At 32.9% G+C, this 18,173-nt stretch overlaps 1 protein-coding gene across 1 annotated transcript in view; it reads right to left on the minus strand.

Annotated features, from left to right (window-relative positions):
* The window catches only part of LOC126976058 (chaoptin), a 65,964-nt gene that overhangs the window by 26,514 nt on the left and 21,277 nt on the right, over positions 1–18,173 (minus strand). The window contains exon 2 of the mRNA XM_050824200.1: positions 4,244–4,358. Within this exon, the coding sequence (XP_050680157.1) occupies positions 4,244–4,246 (3 nt within the window). The 5' untranslated portion in view covers positions 4,247–4,358. The remainder of the gene's footprint in view (positions 1–4,243; positions 4,359–18,173) is intronic.

An 18,173-nucleotide genomic window follows, 5' to 3' on the forward strand; every position in this document is an offset into this window, starting at 1 on the left:
TATACTCCTTTTTTCAAAGATGCTTTGCTCTATATTCATATTCATCATTTCAGGAAAACTCGATGAATAGACAATAGACAATTATGTGTTGTTAATAAATTATTATTTCTAAGTTATCAGTATTATTTTTTAAGAATGATTTTTTTAGTTTAGCATTGGAATTTCACGTTCGGATAATATAATGGAGAGTACGAAATAATACAATTTTCCTAAATTGCAAGTAAACTTAAACTGTCAAATAATTGTATTGCCATTTTTTAAGGGAAAGCCTTTGAAAATACTGGCAAGTTAAATTTGTTTTATAATTCAATTCTACTTAGAACCGTATAGTATAACAAGGTTTTTAACTTAGTTCCTTTTTCTGGAATGAATAACATAATAACATACAAGAGAGTGCAATAAGATCTATAGAGCACGAAAGCCTTAAATCTTCTACTAGCCTACCTAGAGAGTTTAGATAGCGGTGATAATTTCAAATGACCATAATTTCAAGGGAAACAAAAATTCTTATGAGCACGCATTCAATCAAAAATCCATTAAAACCTTAGAAAGCTGACAATATGGTTAATTGCCTCATCATAAAACTCATCAAATACTAATTAAATAGCCCACAGAAGAGTATACAATGTTAAGAAAACGGTCGCAAGTACAAACACTTTAAGTCAAATTAATTATGATGTTTATTAAAGATGTTCATAATGAGCGCGATAAAGAAACGAAATTTTATAAGACGGGCGGTTTATTGAGAAAATTTTTCAAGAAAATTACTTTGTTAAACCCAAGGGAGTCAGAAGCTGGAATTAATCTTGCAATTTATTTTGTTCGCGATGAAATTTATCAGATACTTCGGGCTATATTTGAATTATTGTTTGGCGGAAAGTTATACATTTAACTATTGCGGTTATACAAATAATATTTTATTACAGTTATATCTAAGTATACACAAAGAATATGAAAAATGTTTACATTTAAATAAAACACTTTTAAAGAATTAAAACGCGTGTAATTAAACTTAGTTTTTACATTAGATATTTGCGTAAAAGTTATATTTTAATTTTAGTTAACCCGACGTTTCAAGACCTTTCCAGTCCACAAAATCGAATGTAAAAACACAGTTACAATTACACGCATTTTAATCCTTTAATCAAAGAAAATACTAAAATATTCACAAATAGACATTTTGCTTCTGATTGGTTTATTCGGACGTAGAATGTTTCCCGCATTTATTTGCAAGGCTACTTGAAAACTTCAGAATTATATATATAACTATACAAGTTTATTTGTACGGCCGTTTGTGTATGAATCGATATAAACTTGTTTTATGTTATGTGTAAGTATTTATGCCCGTTTAGTATTTTATACAGTTACTAGTATCGAGGTGATAAAGCCCATTAGGCATTGACCTCGTGCAAGAACCTCTAGTCGGTCCTAAACTGCGCTTTTTATATACCTAAGTCCATCTCGTGGTTACTAAGGCCAGAAGGTCCAACTCTCCGTCCAGCCAGTTGCTTTCCCTGTTATCTCTGCTTCTCCGTTATGGCAATAGTTTGCTGTACAAATGTACTTCCTTATATTTCAGGTAGAAGAAGAAGTTGCATCACCGACAATTGGCAATCTTTATCTTGTATTTTTCTCTCACAGATTAAGACATGCTTTGTTTTGAGTAGCAAAATATGTTATTATATATTATTAAGGATTAGATTAGATTATGGAAAGAAAATATTTTGGGGACTAGTTGAACTTGAACTCAGAAACTCGGATTGTGAGACTGTGTGACTAACCACTGGGTGACTCAACTTTTTACATTAAACAGGAAAAAAAATCACCATACAAGTTTTATCTTATCACTAAAACCGTCCTTATTGACTGCCGACTGCTTTTTAAATCAATGCTTAGAGTTGAGAATCGATGTGGGTAATAAAAACTGCAGATAAATATCGCAAAGCAATTGTTTATTTGCAAAACTTTGCTAATAAAATATCGCAAGGCGTAAATTCAAACAATATATAATTTTTTATTTTTTAATCAATCCAAGCAAAGTTGGGATAGTATATACGACTCAAATGTTTAGTTACAGATTAATTGTTAATAATATAAATTAGTTTATTATAATAATATTAGTTCTATTAATAATATAATAGGTTAACCACCGTCAAGCAATGAGAAATGAAAATTGCGCGTAGAACTTCAGCAAGAAATTCAGCGTACATTTTTTTTTAAATTCTGTATATATTTTGTAATCAACACATTACAGAATCATTTCCCAATAATTGAAGAACATTTTAAGCCCTATTTACGTCAAAAATACATTAAAATTTTGGGTCGCTTGCTAAATATAAAATATCCTGATGTTTGTTTCCAGTGAACTCTTAAACTAATGAAGGAATTTTAATGGGGATAGTTTTTATTTTGATTTGGGATCCATAATTATTTTTCACTTCTCATGCTCTGAAATTGCTTATTTGTGCACGATATAGGCTGCACAAAATCGATTTTTGTGCACAAGTGCATAAACGTATCTACTCATAAATGTATCTACATATATTAAGGCAAAGAAAATGAGCCATACAGCCAAACAATAAAAAGTTCAGAGACAGAATTTGTTATTTTATAATATTTACTTTAATTTATTTGCTTCATGTGTATTTTAAGACATAAAAGATTTAATTAATTAACAAAAGATATATATTACAAAATTAATGTGATAGAAGGCTGTATACGTCTGGAGCCCAAGCCAGTAAGTAAGGAGCAATATCAATGTCGTAAGATTTAAAAAAAAGCCGCGGGAAACAGGTCTTGTTTTTTCGTGCGTTTATTAATTTCTTCAAATTGCTAAATTTTTTAAAAATGTCCATGTTATACTACTGTTTTATTGCCTCGCAATCGAAATGAAAAGTAGAGTTTATAACTCGTCAACAAAACCATTTTATCCTCGACATTAGTATTAAAGAAAAGTCTCGGATGAAGTCTCGGAGAAAAGTCTGAAAAGTCTCGGATGAAAATGGTTCGTTTTGTGCACTCGTTGTAAAATCTACTATTTCCTATTATCGTGCGCAAAGTTCGATTTTGCGTTTGCATTGGCGTTCGAGCGTGCGGAAATGTGGCGAGCTCGCGGGAAATTTTTGAAAATAAACTTAAAGGAAAAATAATATACGATACAAGTGCGCAAAGTAGGTCCTACGTGCGCAAGATGTACAATTATTTCCAATATTTGTTTTGTATTTACATATTTTCTATGAGAGAATTTATTGACGCACGGTTTGACAGTTCTGCTGTGAATCAATCTCATTATAACAACAGGGAGCATATTTTACGAAGTAATTCTTGATGTTTTGAAATATTATTGACAAATTAATATAAAACAGTATTTTATTTATTATGTACAAAACAACGTTTGTCGGGTCAGCTAGCCAGTAATAAAATCTTATTGCTTTTTCAAGAAGCCCTTTCTGTTGAACATTCTGTTGTTGTTAACTAAACTCGTTATTTTCTGCTAACTAATTAGGGTTGGATATTGTTATTGGACTTGAAATAAATGTAAGGTACTTGTTCAATTTTATTATAATTGTAGTTGGAGCAGTAAAAATAAACTGTAGCTTATTCTTTTAGAAAAAACGTTTAGATTTTTTTTATGAAAATAAGGGACGAGACGAGCAGGTCGTTCAGGTTATTGATGAATTTTAGACAACCATCATATTTAACCTAACGAGTGATCCTGTGATCTAGCTTGGTAGCGATCAGATCATTTTTTTTACAAGGTTGCTGTAATTCCTACACAAGTGGGTGGCTCCTTTGTTGCGCCTTTTTTCCACAGAATAGATTATGGGTACCACAACGGCGCCTATTTCTGGCGTGAAGTAGTAATGTGGAAGCATTTCTATTTTTCGGTCTGAAGGGCGCCATAGTTAGTGAAATTACTGGGCAAATGAGACTTAACATCTTATGTCTCAAGATGGTGCACTTGTAGTGCCGCTCAAAATTTTTGGGGCTTTCAAGAATCCTGAGCGGCACTGCATTGTAAGGGGCAGTATCAATAACCATCAGTTGAACATCCTGCTCGTCTCGTCCCTTCTTTTGTAAAGAAAAAAAAAGTTGCAAGAGAGACATATGTGTTCAAATTAGTTAATTATGCTTTTCGTCTGAATTTCATCGGATTCTACATTACTGTCTTTAAAAAGTTGTTAATGTACGCTACACTAACGCACGAGTAACGATTGAAATATTGAGTACTGGTAACACTCACCATAATTGTGATTTAAGTGCACTTCCCCATAAAGAATCGGCTTCACTTAACTAACTCTACATTACAACACAACCACTACTCCCCGCAGATACTTCTTTCTTCGATAATGCTTTATCTGAAACAAAAGATAGGGCATAATTATTGTAAATCTCACAAATGCTTGAAGTGAAATTTGCTGCGATCTGATTTCTACCACTGCTTAAAAGCATCGTACTATTGATTGGGGTTTGAATGGACTCCTACACCTAATCAAACATTGAAATTAGGTTCCTTTCTTTTAGAATGATATGACATAGGATTAAAAAAAGGGGGGATTCAAAACTACTTTTACAAATTTCTATTGAAGCCGAAGAGCGGCAGGTTTGACTTTTATTATGCAGAGAAATTCTACATAATAGTTGAGTCAGGGTTAATTTAAAGAAAACAATTTATAAATTAATAATTCAATATTAATATAAAAAAATGGGCAATAACATAATAATGATTAAAACAAGTACTATACTAAAAAATAGCATCAAAAATTGATTATTATATAATTTAAATTAAAGATAGTGCATGTATAAGTTTCAATTATTCGTCACTAATTAAAACGTCATTCTGATTAATTTAGAAATAAGGATACCTTCCTCTAAGATTATTTATAAAAACGTTAAAATCATAATTATAATCACAATTTAATACAGTTTTTGTTATGAATAAAACCTTAGAACTGAAGTGAAAATTTCAACAAACCGAGATAATACGAAATTCAACTATGACTCGAGTCTCCCTTTGTCGACTTGAGCCAACTTTAACCATACGAGCGTTACATAGCCGAGTATGACGGGTCAGACTCATTTTATGTTCCCAAAATAATGTGATTGCGCCCCAAAAGAACTTTTCATTGAAAGAAAAATGTCTGTGTCATGTTACATACCGGAGAGTGACCGAGCGATCAATAAGTACTAATTAAAGTGCTCAAATCACCTAAAAAAGTAGTCACATAAAAAAGTCTTCATTAAATAATTTTACGTCTTCAATGCCCAACTTACGTTTCACCAATTTGGAATCATCTCATTTGTTATATTTTTAAATTAAACATTACTTAATATATTATACAATAAAATAAAGAATTATTATCGAAATATGTTACCCTTTCAAAGTTACAAAATAGAATGGTGACTTGTTTACTTCCAAAGTATTAATGTCTAGATTTGTTTTGTATAACTTGTCATATATCGTTGTGAGTGATTACCAAATTAATGCGAACAATGGACGATCAAAAACTTTTAATGACATAATCTGTTCAACTAATAGATAATTAGGTAATGATCAAAGTTGAATTAACATTTTTGCCTAAGTAATTAAATGCATCATTATTCCATTATTCAAGATAAGACAGTTCGTAGAGCTTCTCGCTGCCCATCAAAAAGTTGAAGGCAGAAGGTGGATGCGTTCAATAAAAAGTTAGAATGCGTATGTTGTCGGTAGCTTTTATTAAACTTAATTTAATTTTTTAATATAGTTGCCCTTTAGCAAAATATACTTGAAATATATATTCTTAATAATCCTAAGTATGTGTAAAGGCACATAAGTCAATATGCTAGAAACTGTCATAACAATTATGCTAACCAGGAAAATACATAAACTTATAATGCCTACTACTCGGTTGAGCCGATATAGTAAGTCTTTTGTGGAACAGTGTATTTACTTTTGCAACAAGATCCTAATCCTAAACAAGATATGTTTCTAACTTCAACCAGACTTCAACACAATATCATTTTTTGAATTGGCAATTGTTAAACTTACTTTTTATATTGTAACAGAGCATGTGAACATATAATAAACATTATAAGTATTTAAAAAAATATAACGCTAAATCTAACAAAAATAAAAAAAACTACGTTTAAAAAAACCGACTTCAAAAACTGAAAAGTATAAATAGCTAAAAATGTAACTTAATACGCCTCTTATGCAAACCTCTTCGCTTATTATTAATAAAATACTATTACTTATAATGTGTTACTTATTGATAGGTTTTAAGTCAGCATATATTCTGCATCGAACTAAAAAATAATTACGTAAATTGGATCATAAATTTCATAGTAATCGGTGTACATACATAAAAAAAATACCGATGAAATTGAGAACCTCCTCCTTTTTGAAGTCGGTTAAAATTAGGTTTGTCTAATCATTATTTACGTTCACAGAATAATGTTTATTCGAAAGGTCTTTAAAGAGCCTATTTACAATTAGATTGGATTTGAGTGCTTTCAAACATTAATCAAAGCTTATAATTAATCCAGCTCAAATCCCCAGGTATTAATATAACTCTATCTTAATACCAACAGGCATGACTTAGACAGTTTAAGCTCATGCATTATATACTGGAGCGCTGAATTATAGTGAATAAAGTTTTGGGCTGTTCACGACGTCAAGTTTGTTGTCTGTTTTCAATCCAATTCAATTATAAAGTGTCACATGTAAAAGAGAAAATGATTGTTGGTTTACTTTAACTGTTTTTTTAATAGATATCAAAGAAAGTTTCGTATGAATCGAATCGAAAATTATAAAATATTATGAGGCACAAATTTTCAAAAACTAAGATATTAGTAAGTTTGGCCAATAATTGAAGCGGCTATAAGTAATGCGGGAATGTACATAAATGAATTATTAAACTAAAAGCCTTTGTTCAATGACCAAAATATAATAATGTTTTCACTTGCATGCCTTGTATATTGTATTAATCTGGTAAATTAAAGAAAGAAAGAACAGCATTTCTCTCTAGTTTCTTCCATTATATTATTAACTTTCAAAATTGAAAAGCCTTTATTTTTTTATGATATAGGAGGACAATCAGGGTTTGTAAAAGCTGCGAATAAACGTACTTAGGAATTCGATAATTGAAAAAATATTGATACGTTTCGGGCGAGGGTTGAACCTGGGACTCTGTGATGAGAATGGACGGAATGATAATATTCTCACGCAGCAATCTAGTTTGCTTTTTTTTCTTTTCAATTTTAATAATGGAACTGTCCTTCATTTTCTTAAATACTAATTAATTGAATTAATAAGTTGTTAAAACAGTGCGTGATATTTTAATTAACTTTATTTAATTATTTTTGAACCGTTGTTTCTGAGATAGGACATACGCGCAGACATAGAGACAAAGAGTTCAAAATTCTCTAAACTATTTTTTGACGTTGAATTCATCGTGTAGGTGTGTTTACAACTAACAATAAGTCAGACTCTCTTGAAAATGCCTCGTGTAAAGGCGAAACACAGAAGTGGTTAAATTAAATAAAGGATCTACCCAAAATAATGCCTAATTCGAATATTTATTCAATTTCACCTCGACTGAAGTGACCAGCCCATTTTCATTTAAGCGTTTAAGTCCGAGTATGCTGTTAAACGTTTCCAAGGAGGCTCGATTTGTGAAACCTTCTTTAAGAATTCAATGGTGTAATTCTTATATACGGAATTTATGAAACTGTACACGTTAAATTCATTAATAAATTAAAAAAAAAACGTACGGTAATATTCTATTCAAAGTGCCAACATCTTAATAATGTCAGATGGTGTTACGAAGAATGCCTCGCTTCAACAAGTGAACGCAAAGACACTTGACAGCGAGTGCCTCCGACACAGAGCCTCTATGCTACGCGGGATTAGAACTCGCCACATTGTACGTTTCCTGGCCCTAACAAGTCCTTTGTTTTGTTACGAAAAGTGTATAAATGTATAACTGTGCCTTTTGTAAGAGAGAAAATTAAGATGTCACTGCAGGGAGAATAATATTTACATATCTGAATTGAGACGTAAATTATTATTAAAAGAAGTAAAAATATGGCACATTGCGGTTTAAATTTAAGAATAAATTTAAATAACGTCATTATAACGAATAATTGAGTACCTAAACTGAACAGTGGAAGTGTGGAGAGAGAGAGAAAGAGAGTGTACAGCACAGGATGCTGGCTAGATTATGGGTACCACAACGCCACCTATTTCTGCCTTGAAGCAGTAATATTGTGTAAGCATTACTGTGTTTCGACCTAAAGGGCGCCGTAGCTAGTGAAATTACTGCGTAAATGAGACTTAACATCTCATGTCTCAAGGTGACGCGCAGTTGAAGTGCTGCCCAGAATTAATGGGTCTTTCAAGTGCAGGGGCGTGCATTGCTTTTCTAGCAAGGTAGGTACTGTAGATATAAGTACCTACCTTAAAAATATATAATTTCGGTATCGCACACATAACGCGAAGAAGTTCACGTTGTGATTTACTCTCGACATGTCAATTTTGCGGTTTTAAAAATAAGTAAGCTAATCTTTACTGGGTGGATGTTCAATAGAAATTTTGTTATAGAATAATGGAATTAAATTACCTAACACTAGTGGTATATTTTAGTTTAGGTTTTTATTTAGGTAGGCATTGCCCCTGCCTGAGTGGCACTGCATTGTAATGGGCAGGGCGTATCAATAATCGTAAACGTCCGGCTCGTCTCGTCCCTTATTATCTCGGTAATCATAAAAAATATACTCAAATAAAATATATAATTCACCTAAATAAATCAATATTCCATAATATAACTTCGGAACAACCTGTAAGAAATCTAGGAGCCGCGTGCTAGCGTAGGCACTGACACAAACTTCGTGCCGCCTTATGCGACCATGTAAGAGTGATTAAAATTTTGTTTCCTAAATATATTTAAAAATTTCAGTTATGTAGTTTAAATTTTAGAATTTTTTTTACGATTAAGGCTCTACTACTAGATTAAATAGCTCTACCCATGTGTTTGACACGCTGTATATAGGTCAGTACCAATTTATTACTGATGACCGGTAGCAAAAATTAGATGAATATTCAATTCGATACACAACGTATGTCAAATGATTCATATTCTCGTATTCGTGTTAAATACTACGACAAATAGAAGTAGATGAGTCATGTAGTTATTAGATGAATACGATTTGTTATAGTTGCAAGTTGATGCTTTAAAAAGAAATACTTATAGTAATTTGTGAGCGGTTTTTTATTGAAAAATTTTGTGTGTTGTGTGATTTTTATGTCAAACAATAAAAGGGTGCGCTTAATATTACAGCGAGTATTATTAAGTGAGCCCATATGCCTTTAAAGACATTCATGCAAGCTCATGGTCGCTCAGAGGGCAATGGAGGATTCTATGCACGGAGTTTCTCTGCGAGATCAATTCAGAAATGAGGAGATCACAAAAAACAAAGTCACCACCATAGCCCAGTTGGTTGCGAAACTGAAGTAGCTGTGGGCAGGGCAATAAAGTCCTAAACTCGCCGGACAGATGGCCATTGGGGCAGTAAAGTTCTCGAATGGTTACCACGTAAAGAAGCTTAAAGACAAGGATCTAAAGCGGCAATGGGAATTGTATTAAGCTGGCAGAAAGGCAATGGGGCAAGATGTCTTCAACGGGGTGGATGGGTAACCATGTAAAAGATCACAGGAGTCCATTTAATGGGAATGGCGTATTGTAGCGAACTTCGTATGTGATCTTTGTATTACAGTGATTGTCCTTACCCTTAGCTATGCCTAATGGTGATTGATAATATTAAAAAAACATTCTATGTCCATACATGACCGAATTAACCACACAATACAGAATAGGGATTGTAAGGCGAAAACATTAAAAAAGAGATTAATGAGGTTACTTTTAAATCAATGAACCTCGATGAAGTTCACAAATAAAAAAAAATGGATTATATTCTATCGACTTCTAGAATACAGCTTGTTACAATAATTATGCGGTGACGAGTTTATTTGAAGTTTAAAGTCTGAGGATGTTTGCAAAGACTGAAATTCAATTTTATTTGTTATTTGTAGCCCTGTCGACGATTTTCGTGCGTTTAATCAAATCACAAAGTTAAACATTTTTTTATTATAAATAAACATAGTCCAGTCATCTAATTGTATCGAAGCATGTTATAATCGCATTTTTCCATAGCAACATAATAATAATAATATTGTCACACTTTTTACACAAATTATCTTGCCCTAAATTAAGCAAATATAGCCTGTGTTATGGGTTACAAGACAACGATATATTTAATACAATATACTTACTTAAACATACATAACTACATATTAACATAGATAAATACATTTAAACATCTTTTCTTTTTTTCATCTATTCATCCGAATCTTTTACTTATCAGAGATTTAAAACTCATTTTAAGGTCAACAAGTAATATGAATCTAATTGTATTCCCGCAGATTCTATAGTAATATAGCCGGGGTTTTAAATCGAAAAGCTGGATTTACTCTTGTACTCGCTTCTGAGTAGAGACGTTATTTAATTAAAAACCGAGCTCGCGAAAACCTCTTTGTTATAATCTTATCTTCGCTTTGAATTATGCAGACGAGTCTGACGATCTCTGTGTCTCCCACCCCCACAGGGTTACAGTCCACATGTGAATGTATTTCAGTATATTCCGGGTACTATTCATGTTTAAATTAATAAAACCAATTTACTTTTTTTTTATAGTGATAACTCTCACTTCTGGGATTAATACACAAATAAAATTTGAAAACAAAATTTTATGTACGATGCGCTACTCGAACCCGCGACTACTCGCGTTCCGTGCGAGAGCTCTTCCACCTGAGCTAACCGTTCGAGTGACGTAACGTTCATAAAATCTTGTATGCTTTGTTCAACTCTCGGGTTGTGGCTTCATCTACAGCATCTACTTTACAGTTGATAACCTGCTCAACCCCAATATTTACATACTAGGAAATTATACAAATGATTTAAGTTTTCTTTAGTGTTAATTCCACCAAAATCTGGCACAAGACTGATTTTGGCGAGACAACACGTCCTGAGGATGCCTCGTGTAGAGGCGAAACACGTGTCGAATTGTTTAAAAACAAAAATTCCGCAAAGTAACACCAATTATTTATTATTATTAAATTTAATGGGATAACGTTTAAAAATAAAAGGACCATTATTGCATATTTCTCTAACTCTTTAGCAGTCGAAGTTACAATAAAACTTAATCGGTTGCGTGATATTAATGATGTCATGGGCAAAAGTGATTACTTGCCAACTAAAAATAGCCATGTTCGTCCTTTGATGTCTGACAATATCATTTTAAATATAAAATCATATAAATATTTTAATTTATTTGTAGCAAGCTGACCTGACAGACGCTGTTCTGCCAATAGAAAAAAAATATATATTAGTATTAGGAAATAATGTAGTCTAAAGCCATTGGAAATGTGTAACCTTGATCATACCCTTATAAAACACACATACTCTTGTAAGTGAGTGAAATATTTAACTTATTAGAAATTCTAAGGATTAATATAGTATTTATGTAAACAGCTTCGACATTACCGCTTTATAATTGCCATTTTTAAAAGTATAAAGATGTCATTTATTAAAGTAACAGTACATCATCGTTAAGAGATAGACATATGCCATCGCAGACTTTTCCGCAGACCTATATACACAGTTTTACCATACATTATTTTGTTACGTCTTTCTTCTAAAGCGTTTTCGTAGAAAGCTCCCAGATGGCTCATTTTTTCCTACATCTCCAACAAATATAATTTATTTAAAAACTCAACAAATTATATACTAAAACATTTCTCAGGAACCACGCTATCTATTGGGGAAAACAGCATAAAAATCGATTTAGTATTTTTTGAGATTATTGCGAACAGACAGACGCGGTGGAGGACTTTGTTTTATAATATGTAGTAATAGGTATAATCAAAAGCACATTAACAAGAAAATTGATAATTTCGTTGAGCGGAATATTCATCGGTGTTCTATTTCCGAGCCGTGTTGGAACGGTGAGGAATGACATTACTTTCTAGAATGAAATTATATATCTGTGCTTGAAAAGCCTTAACTAGTCCTGTACTTTTAAACGTCTATATTTTCGTAATATTAATAAATATATTTAAGTTTTTATTAGATCGCTAGTGATCTACTCTCCATTCAGCCTAGCGAGCAGTCGGTCCGAGGTTCGAGTTTAGTTCCGAGACGCCCCGCACCTGTGAGTTACTTTTTCGGCCCCAAAGGTCCCCACCTGACTTCGCTGTAAAAGCCTTTAGGACTGACAGCACAGATGAGGTTTTTAGTCGGTAGGGGGTTACACCCGAGCCCAACAAATGGGCCCCGTTTCCCGTTAAAATGCCGTCTAACGGCAGTTCCCAGTATACTATCTACAGATAGAGATAAATTACTACCTTCTACTGTCAGTACTTAGCTATCAATAATCTGATACTGTCCCAATATACCCGATAAGTCATTCTTATCGCCAGTTCACTGTTACAATTTCCAAACAAACTTCGATACCTGATAAGTCGTCCCATTGACAGACAGCGTGTACGGATAAGATGAGTTACCGTCGATAAGTGTGTTGGGACAGAAAAGTCAACGATAGTTACGATTTTTTATCTCAAGCAGGCCACAACCAGAGACAGACTGAATATTAGGAATGGCCAAAAAGAACTAAAAACTATTTCAAGTTAGCAATAAAGTTCATATGTGAATAGAAATTCGAGCTGGAGTAACTTAAAACTCCACTGAACTGTTTAAAAAACAGCTCGGTAAACTTTCATAACATGATTAAAGCAACGATTGACGGTACTAATCTGCAGGGAAGCCTCTACAATGTCCGAGTTAAGTCACATTAAGTCGACGAATTAGGAAATTGGGTCATTATGTTGTTCGTACCTTGAAACTACTTTTTACATGATATTATTCATTACAGATATTACTTGTATACACTATTATATTAAAGTCCCAGCCACTGTTCAGGCATTATCTATAAATAAATTTAAATGTCTTATTAAAAAATGGCTCTGTCGTAAATCCTATTACTCCACAGCTGAATATGTAACTGATCGGACAGCCTCGGACTAGATTATGATTATTTTATAGCAATAGCAATGACAGTACAATATTGTATATTTTTATAAAAAAAGAGCGCAAAAAAAGAATGTTGGGAGTTTTTCTTGCGCCGCTTCTTCTCTCTCAGAACGCCATTTGTTTCCGAAGCGGTAGTAGTATCAAGTATATTAAAAATGACATCAAAAAGAATTCTAAAGGAATTTTGAGAAAATAAATGCCTTTTATACTTCGCACTATTACTGCAAGAAAAGTTTCCTTAAATAAGGCTTAAAATATTTAATATCTGTTTGTCAATTGAGCAGTGAAGTATGGAAGTGAAGTAGTAAAGGTGATGTGAAACAAAACAGTAAAAATAATTAAGCATCATTTAAAAATTACGGTCTGCAATGCTTTGAATTCACAGTACGACGTGGAAAACTGCAAAATGAGAAATAAATGCAGCGTGCTCAAGTAGAGCAAACTTCGCTCGGTTTTTCTAACCTTGACCTTAGTTTCAAGGTGACCAAATCTTTCTCCATATATGTAAGCATAGATGTGCTGAATTTAGAAGCATATATAGTACAGTGCATAAGTTGTTGTGCATTAAGCTATATAAGCTACTATTGGTTTTTTAACTATCCCACGGGAACTCTTTAATTTACTGGGATGAGAGAATCATCTTATCTATTATATAATCAATATGGTAAATTTTATTAGAATATCTGCATTAGTTGTTGTGCACTACGCTATATAAGTAAGCATAGGTTTTTAACTGTCCCACGGGAACTCTTTAATATTCCGGGATGGATAGATGTTGTACTGGGATGTAAGGTATCATCATGCAAAATTTCAATCAAATCGGTCCAATAGTTTCAGAGATTAGCTCGTACGAACAGACAGAGAAACAATAAATGTCAAAAAAATCGTGAATTGTTCTATTTCGCTTCTTATTTTCTACTCAGTTTTGCGCTTTTTTTTCTTTGTACAGAAATTTGATCTCCACAGATTTATTATAAGTATAAATATATATAAATCTTTCAACCACCACGGGATTTTCAGCTGCAGAAATGTATTAAATTTTCTTTTGAACGCTATAAAAATGGTTATAAGAGACGTATGTCGTGGTGAGGTTTTTTATGTGTCACTTGTTGGTAACATCGCCTATACTCTGTCACAACACCGACGTGGAACATCGAAGTCCACCGTTTGGTTGCAAGTGGAGAATATTTCTTGAATGTGGGGAAAACATCCACACATCCAGATGGTGAGGGTAATTTTAATGCTTATGTCGTGTGGTTGCAATGGTTCCGGGGGGCTTAAAGGCAAAGTACCCGAACCAGGCATAAAATATATATGAGAAAGGGTCGTAGGTTTTATAGTTGGTTAACCTAGCTCGCCGTCGCAGTTCGGTACTCCCCTGACGGTGCCGGCTCCCGCAAGGACTCGTCGTGTCGCAGGTATATCGGAAGGTCCTGCACCCATGCGATCTACCACTGGGACTTTTGTTTGTTTAAAGTTTACTTTGCTCACTAATATATGTGTAAAAATATGTGCAAAAAAGGCCACGAGAGACCACGAAAGAGGTTCTGGAATGTTGGGAGACAGCCAGCAAGATGGACGGACGATTTGGTGCGAGCGGCTGGGAAGGACTGGATGCGGAACCCAGGACCGCACAAAAATGGTCTAAAATGGAAGAGACCTTTATTCAGTATTGGGTAGATCAAGGTTGAAGAAGAAGAATATATTGTGTAAAAATAATGTATGTAAATACAACGTTACATGGTGTGATGGGATTCGACGGCAGCTCTGAGCTATCAGATCTCCGACAATTCGAGTTGATATGGGTTGGGGTGGTCTGGTGACCAGAAATAAATGCAATAGAATGTGGGGCTGTATGAAGTATTATCTCGAATCCTCAGATTATTCAAAGCTGAATTTATGTTGCCTTTCAGGTTACTGTAGAATTGGCAATCGCACGAGATTTTAAAACTCCGTATTTTAAAATACTTCAGAAGTAACAAACTTCTACTGTTCTAAATAGGTGTTACAGACAGTCCCCTGTGCAGGGATTGCATGGAGGCAGAAGAGATGGTCACATATATCATCCAGGGAGTGCAAAAGTGTGGCTATATACCAGGTCTACACCTGGAATCACCGAGCAATCTCCCCGAGATCATGGGTAACATCAGAGGTATCTAAAAGGCATAAAAAAAATCGGAGAAAAACATCTAAATTCATAGTATTTTCTTTCAATAACGCGAGCGTTACAAATTTAAATAAAACACTTTGTAAGCGATTAAAACGCGTGTAATTGTAACTGTGTTTTTACATTAGTTTTGCGTTAAGTTTAAAAATATATTCATCTTATTATAAATATTTGCACCTATCAGGATTCGAACCATCAATCATCTCTAGCTCAGTTATAGGCAGGGCAACAACCAGGAAATATGGGCATATACCTAACAAACTTCGTATTAAGCCACATCACACTATAGCAAAATATCAACTTTGGTATAATCGCCCCTTCGCAATAATAACGAACGTTATGTCTTTAGTACTCCGGGTTTTGATAATTAATACACAAGTACTCTAGATCAGTATTCTTTTGTGCACTAGATTTCATCGACACGGTGTGAAGAGCGCTTCAGGTTTTAATACAAGATCTATAACAGGTTCGTTCAGGGGATACGCATTTAGATAAGATGATAAGACAGGATTTGAGTTTGACTTAAGCGAGAAATAGCGCGATTTTAATATTTTTAAATAAAGAAAAAACAGCAAATTGTTCGAAGCCAACATTGGTTACGAAATTTTACTTTTTATTGGATATCAATATTTTTATAAACGAAGTCAAATTTTGAGTTTTTAGATTTAAAACTATTTTAATTTGTTATGTTAATCCTAGGTTAGGTACTCGAGCCAGTTTCGAACAATGTGTGACGTGAACATTTCTATGAATATTTGCTAATAATTCATACTAAAATGCGCAGTAAGACTTTGTAAGAATAATACTACAAAAAATAAGAAAAACACTGGTATAACTAATCATCAGTAAGTATATTGATATTTATTAATTTCTATGTAAATGTAATGTCAAAATAACACGAAAACTACATAAGTTACAAAATTTGAAAGATGCCATTGAGTGTCCACATGAGTGGCATTTTTATCACACTTTACATCTTTACAAATAGCCAATACACACTACAATATAAAGATGCCATATTACAAAGCTATTTTTCTTAGGTAGTGCGGTATCCAGTTGGAGCGCAGCAGTAACCAATCCTTAATCTAAGTTACACACATACACCCCGCAATGCTAGTTTTGCTTCGAACCTTGATGAACAGAAAGCAACAATATTTAAAAATATTTTAATTAATATAAACTATATAGAATAACAAAGAATATCTAAATACCGTACTATTTAAGAGTTATTGTAAATTCAGTTTTACACAAATTATTCTCGGTGGTTAAAATTATTTATCCATCCTAAAGTTTTACTAAGTTCGCTTTTAGCGACGCAAGGAATATAAGTAAAACGATTATAAAAAATTTAATAAAGTTTAGAGTAAAAGTGTATTTTTAAATACTAATAATTATCTTATATTTAATTTACTGTTAAAAGTGTTCATTTTATCTATTTGAGAGCACGAAACCGAGCCCTTTTCCATTACATAATGTATCACAAACAGTACTACTTTATATACTTTGTTAACCATACCTCGTTCTCTATTCATTACTACAGACAATATGGCTTCAGTAAATGGATTTCCTGTCCACATGCTTTTGTTGTGGAAAGGTATTGATTTCACAATGAAAGCTGTTTGTTATATACTACTTTGGTATGTTTTTACTGTCATTTAAAAGTATCAATTATTGATAAAATAAATAAAAAAGGCTTTTATTCCCATACTAAATTACATTATTACATAATTAAGTTAAGCTAAATTTAAAAATTAAGACAAACTTATAATTATTGTAAGTAAATTTAACTTAACTTAAACCTAATATTATAAGAACTTAAAAAGAGAATAGTTTTATGTTAGTATTTTTTTTTCTATTTCTAAATAATAAATGTTTAATTAGTAGTATGGGCCACATTATTCGGTCTTTGCCCAATATTAGCCAGTCTTTTCCAGCGTATTCAATCACATCATCATCCCACCTCTTACACGGTCTTCCAACTTTTGTAATGCCCACTGGCCCTTTCCATTTCGTTGTCTTTATCGTCCATCTGTTGTCTGTGAGTCGTGATATATGACCGGCCCATTTTAGTTTCAATGCGTGGGTCATAATTTATACGTCTATATAGACTATGACAGCTGAGAACACGTCGAAAAAACTAGCGGCAAACTGCTAGTCTCTATTTTTAGCAACGCATGCACACTAAAACAAAGTTAACAACATATTGCGAGTGTAAGACATTGCTGCCGTGCACACTAAAGTAGTAAACCTGGCCTGTTATCATGCTCTATCTACGTATAAATTATCTTACATACATGATTGAAATCTTTAAGTTTAGTTTTGCATTGTGTCATATGTCATTTATCTGTTATTCTGACTCTTAATTTGACATTGTTGCTAGGGCTTTATACATTAATTGAATTATTTAATTTAATTTATTACTTTGTTTAAGTCGTCCAGGCACCACAAGCAATGCCCGTTCACGAGAACACCCTACGACGACGCCGCAACAAGCAATACCATAATTTGCTAGCGAATTTTAACTTTTTGAATTCATTTTCAGTAATGGTTTGATAATATCAGAAAATAATGACAAGTTTTTTTTAAATTAGCCATTTGTCTTTTAATAAGTTTAGTTAATTAGTAATAAAATAAACTGTGTTATAAATATACATCGTAACACCATTACTAAGATATTATTTATGTTAATATCGGCTTGTATAAAATGAGCTGTCAACTAATCTGGTTAAAAATTACTTCTCATCTGTATAAAGCCTGAATATATTTTTTACTAAAAACGTTAATGTTAAAATTGTACAGCTAAAAATAAATAAAAATTTTCAATATAATTGAGACGATCTCGAAAATTGTTATTTTTCGAGTACAAAAAGTTTTGCGCT

Source organism: Leptidea sinapis, chromosome 39 (assembly GCF_905404315.1).
Source record: "Leptidea sinapis chromosome 39, ilLepSina1.1, whole genome shotgun sequence".
In the NCBI taxonomy this organism is placed as follows: Eukaryota; Metazoa; Arthropoda; class Insecta; order Lepidoptera; family Pieridae; genus Leptidea; species Leptidea sinapis.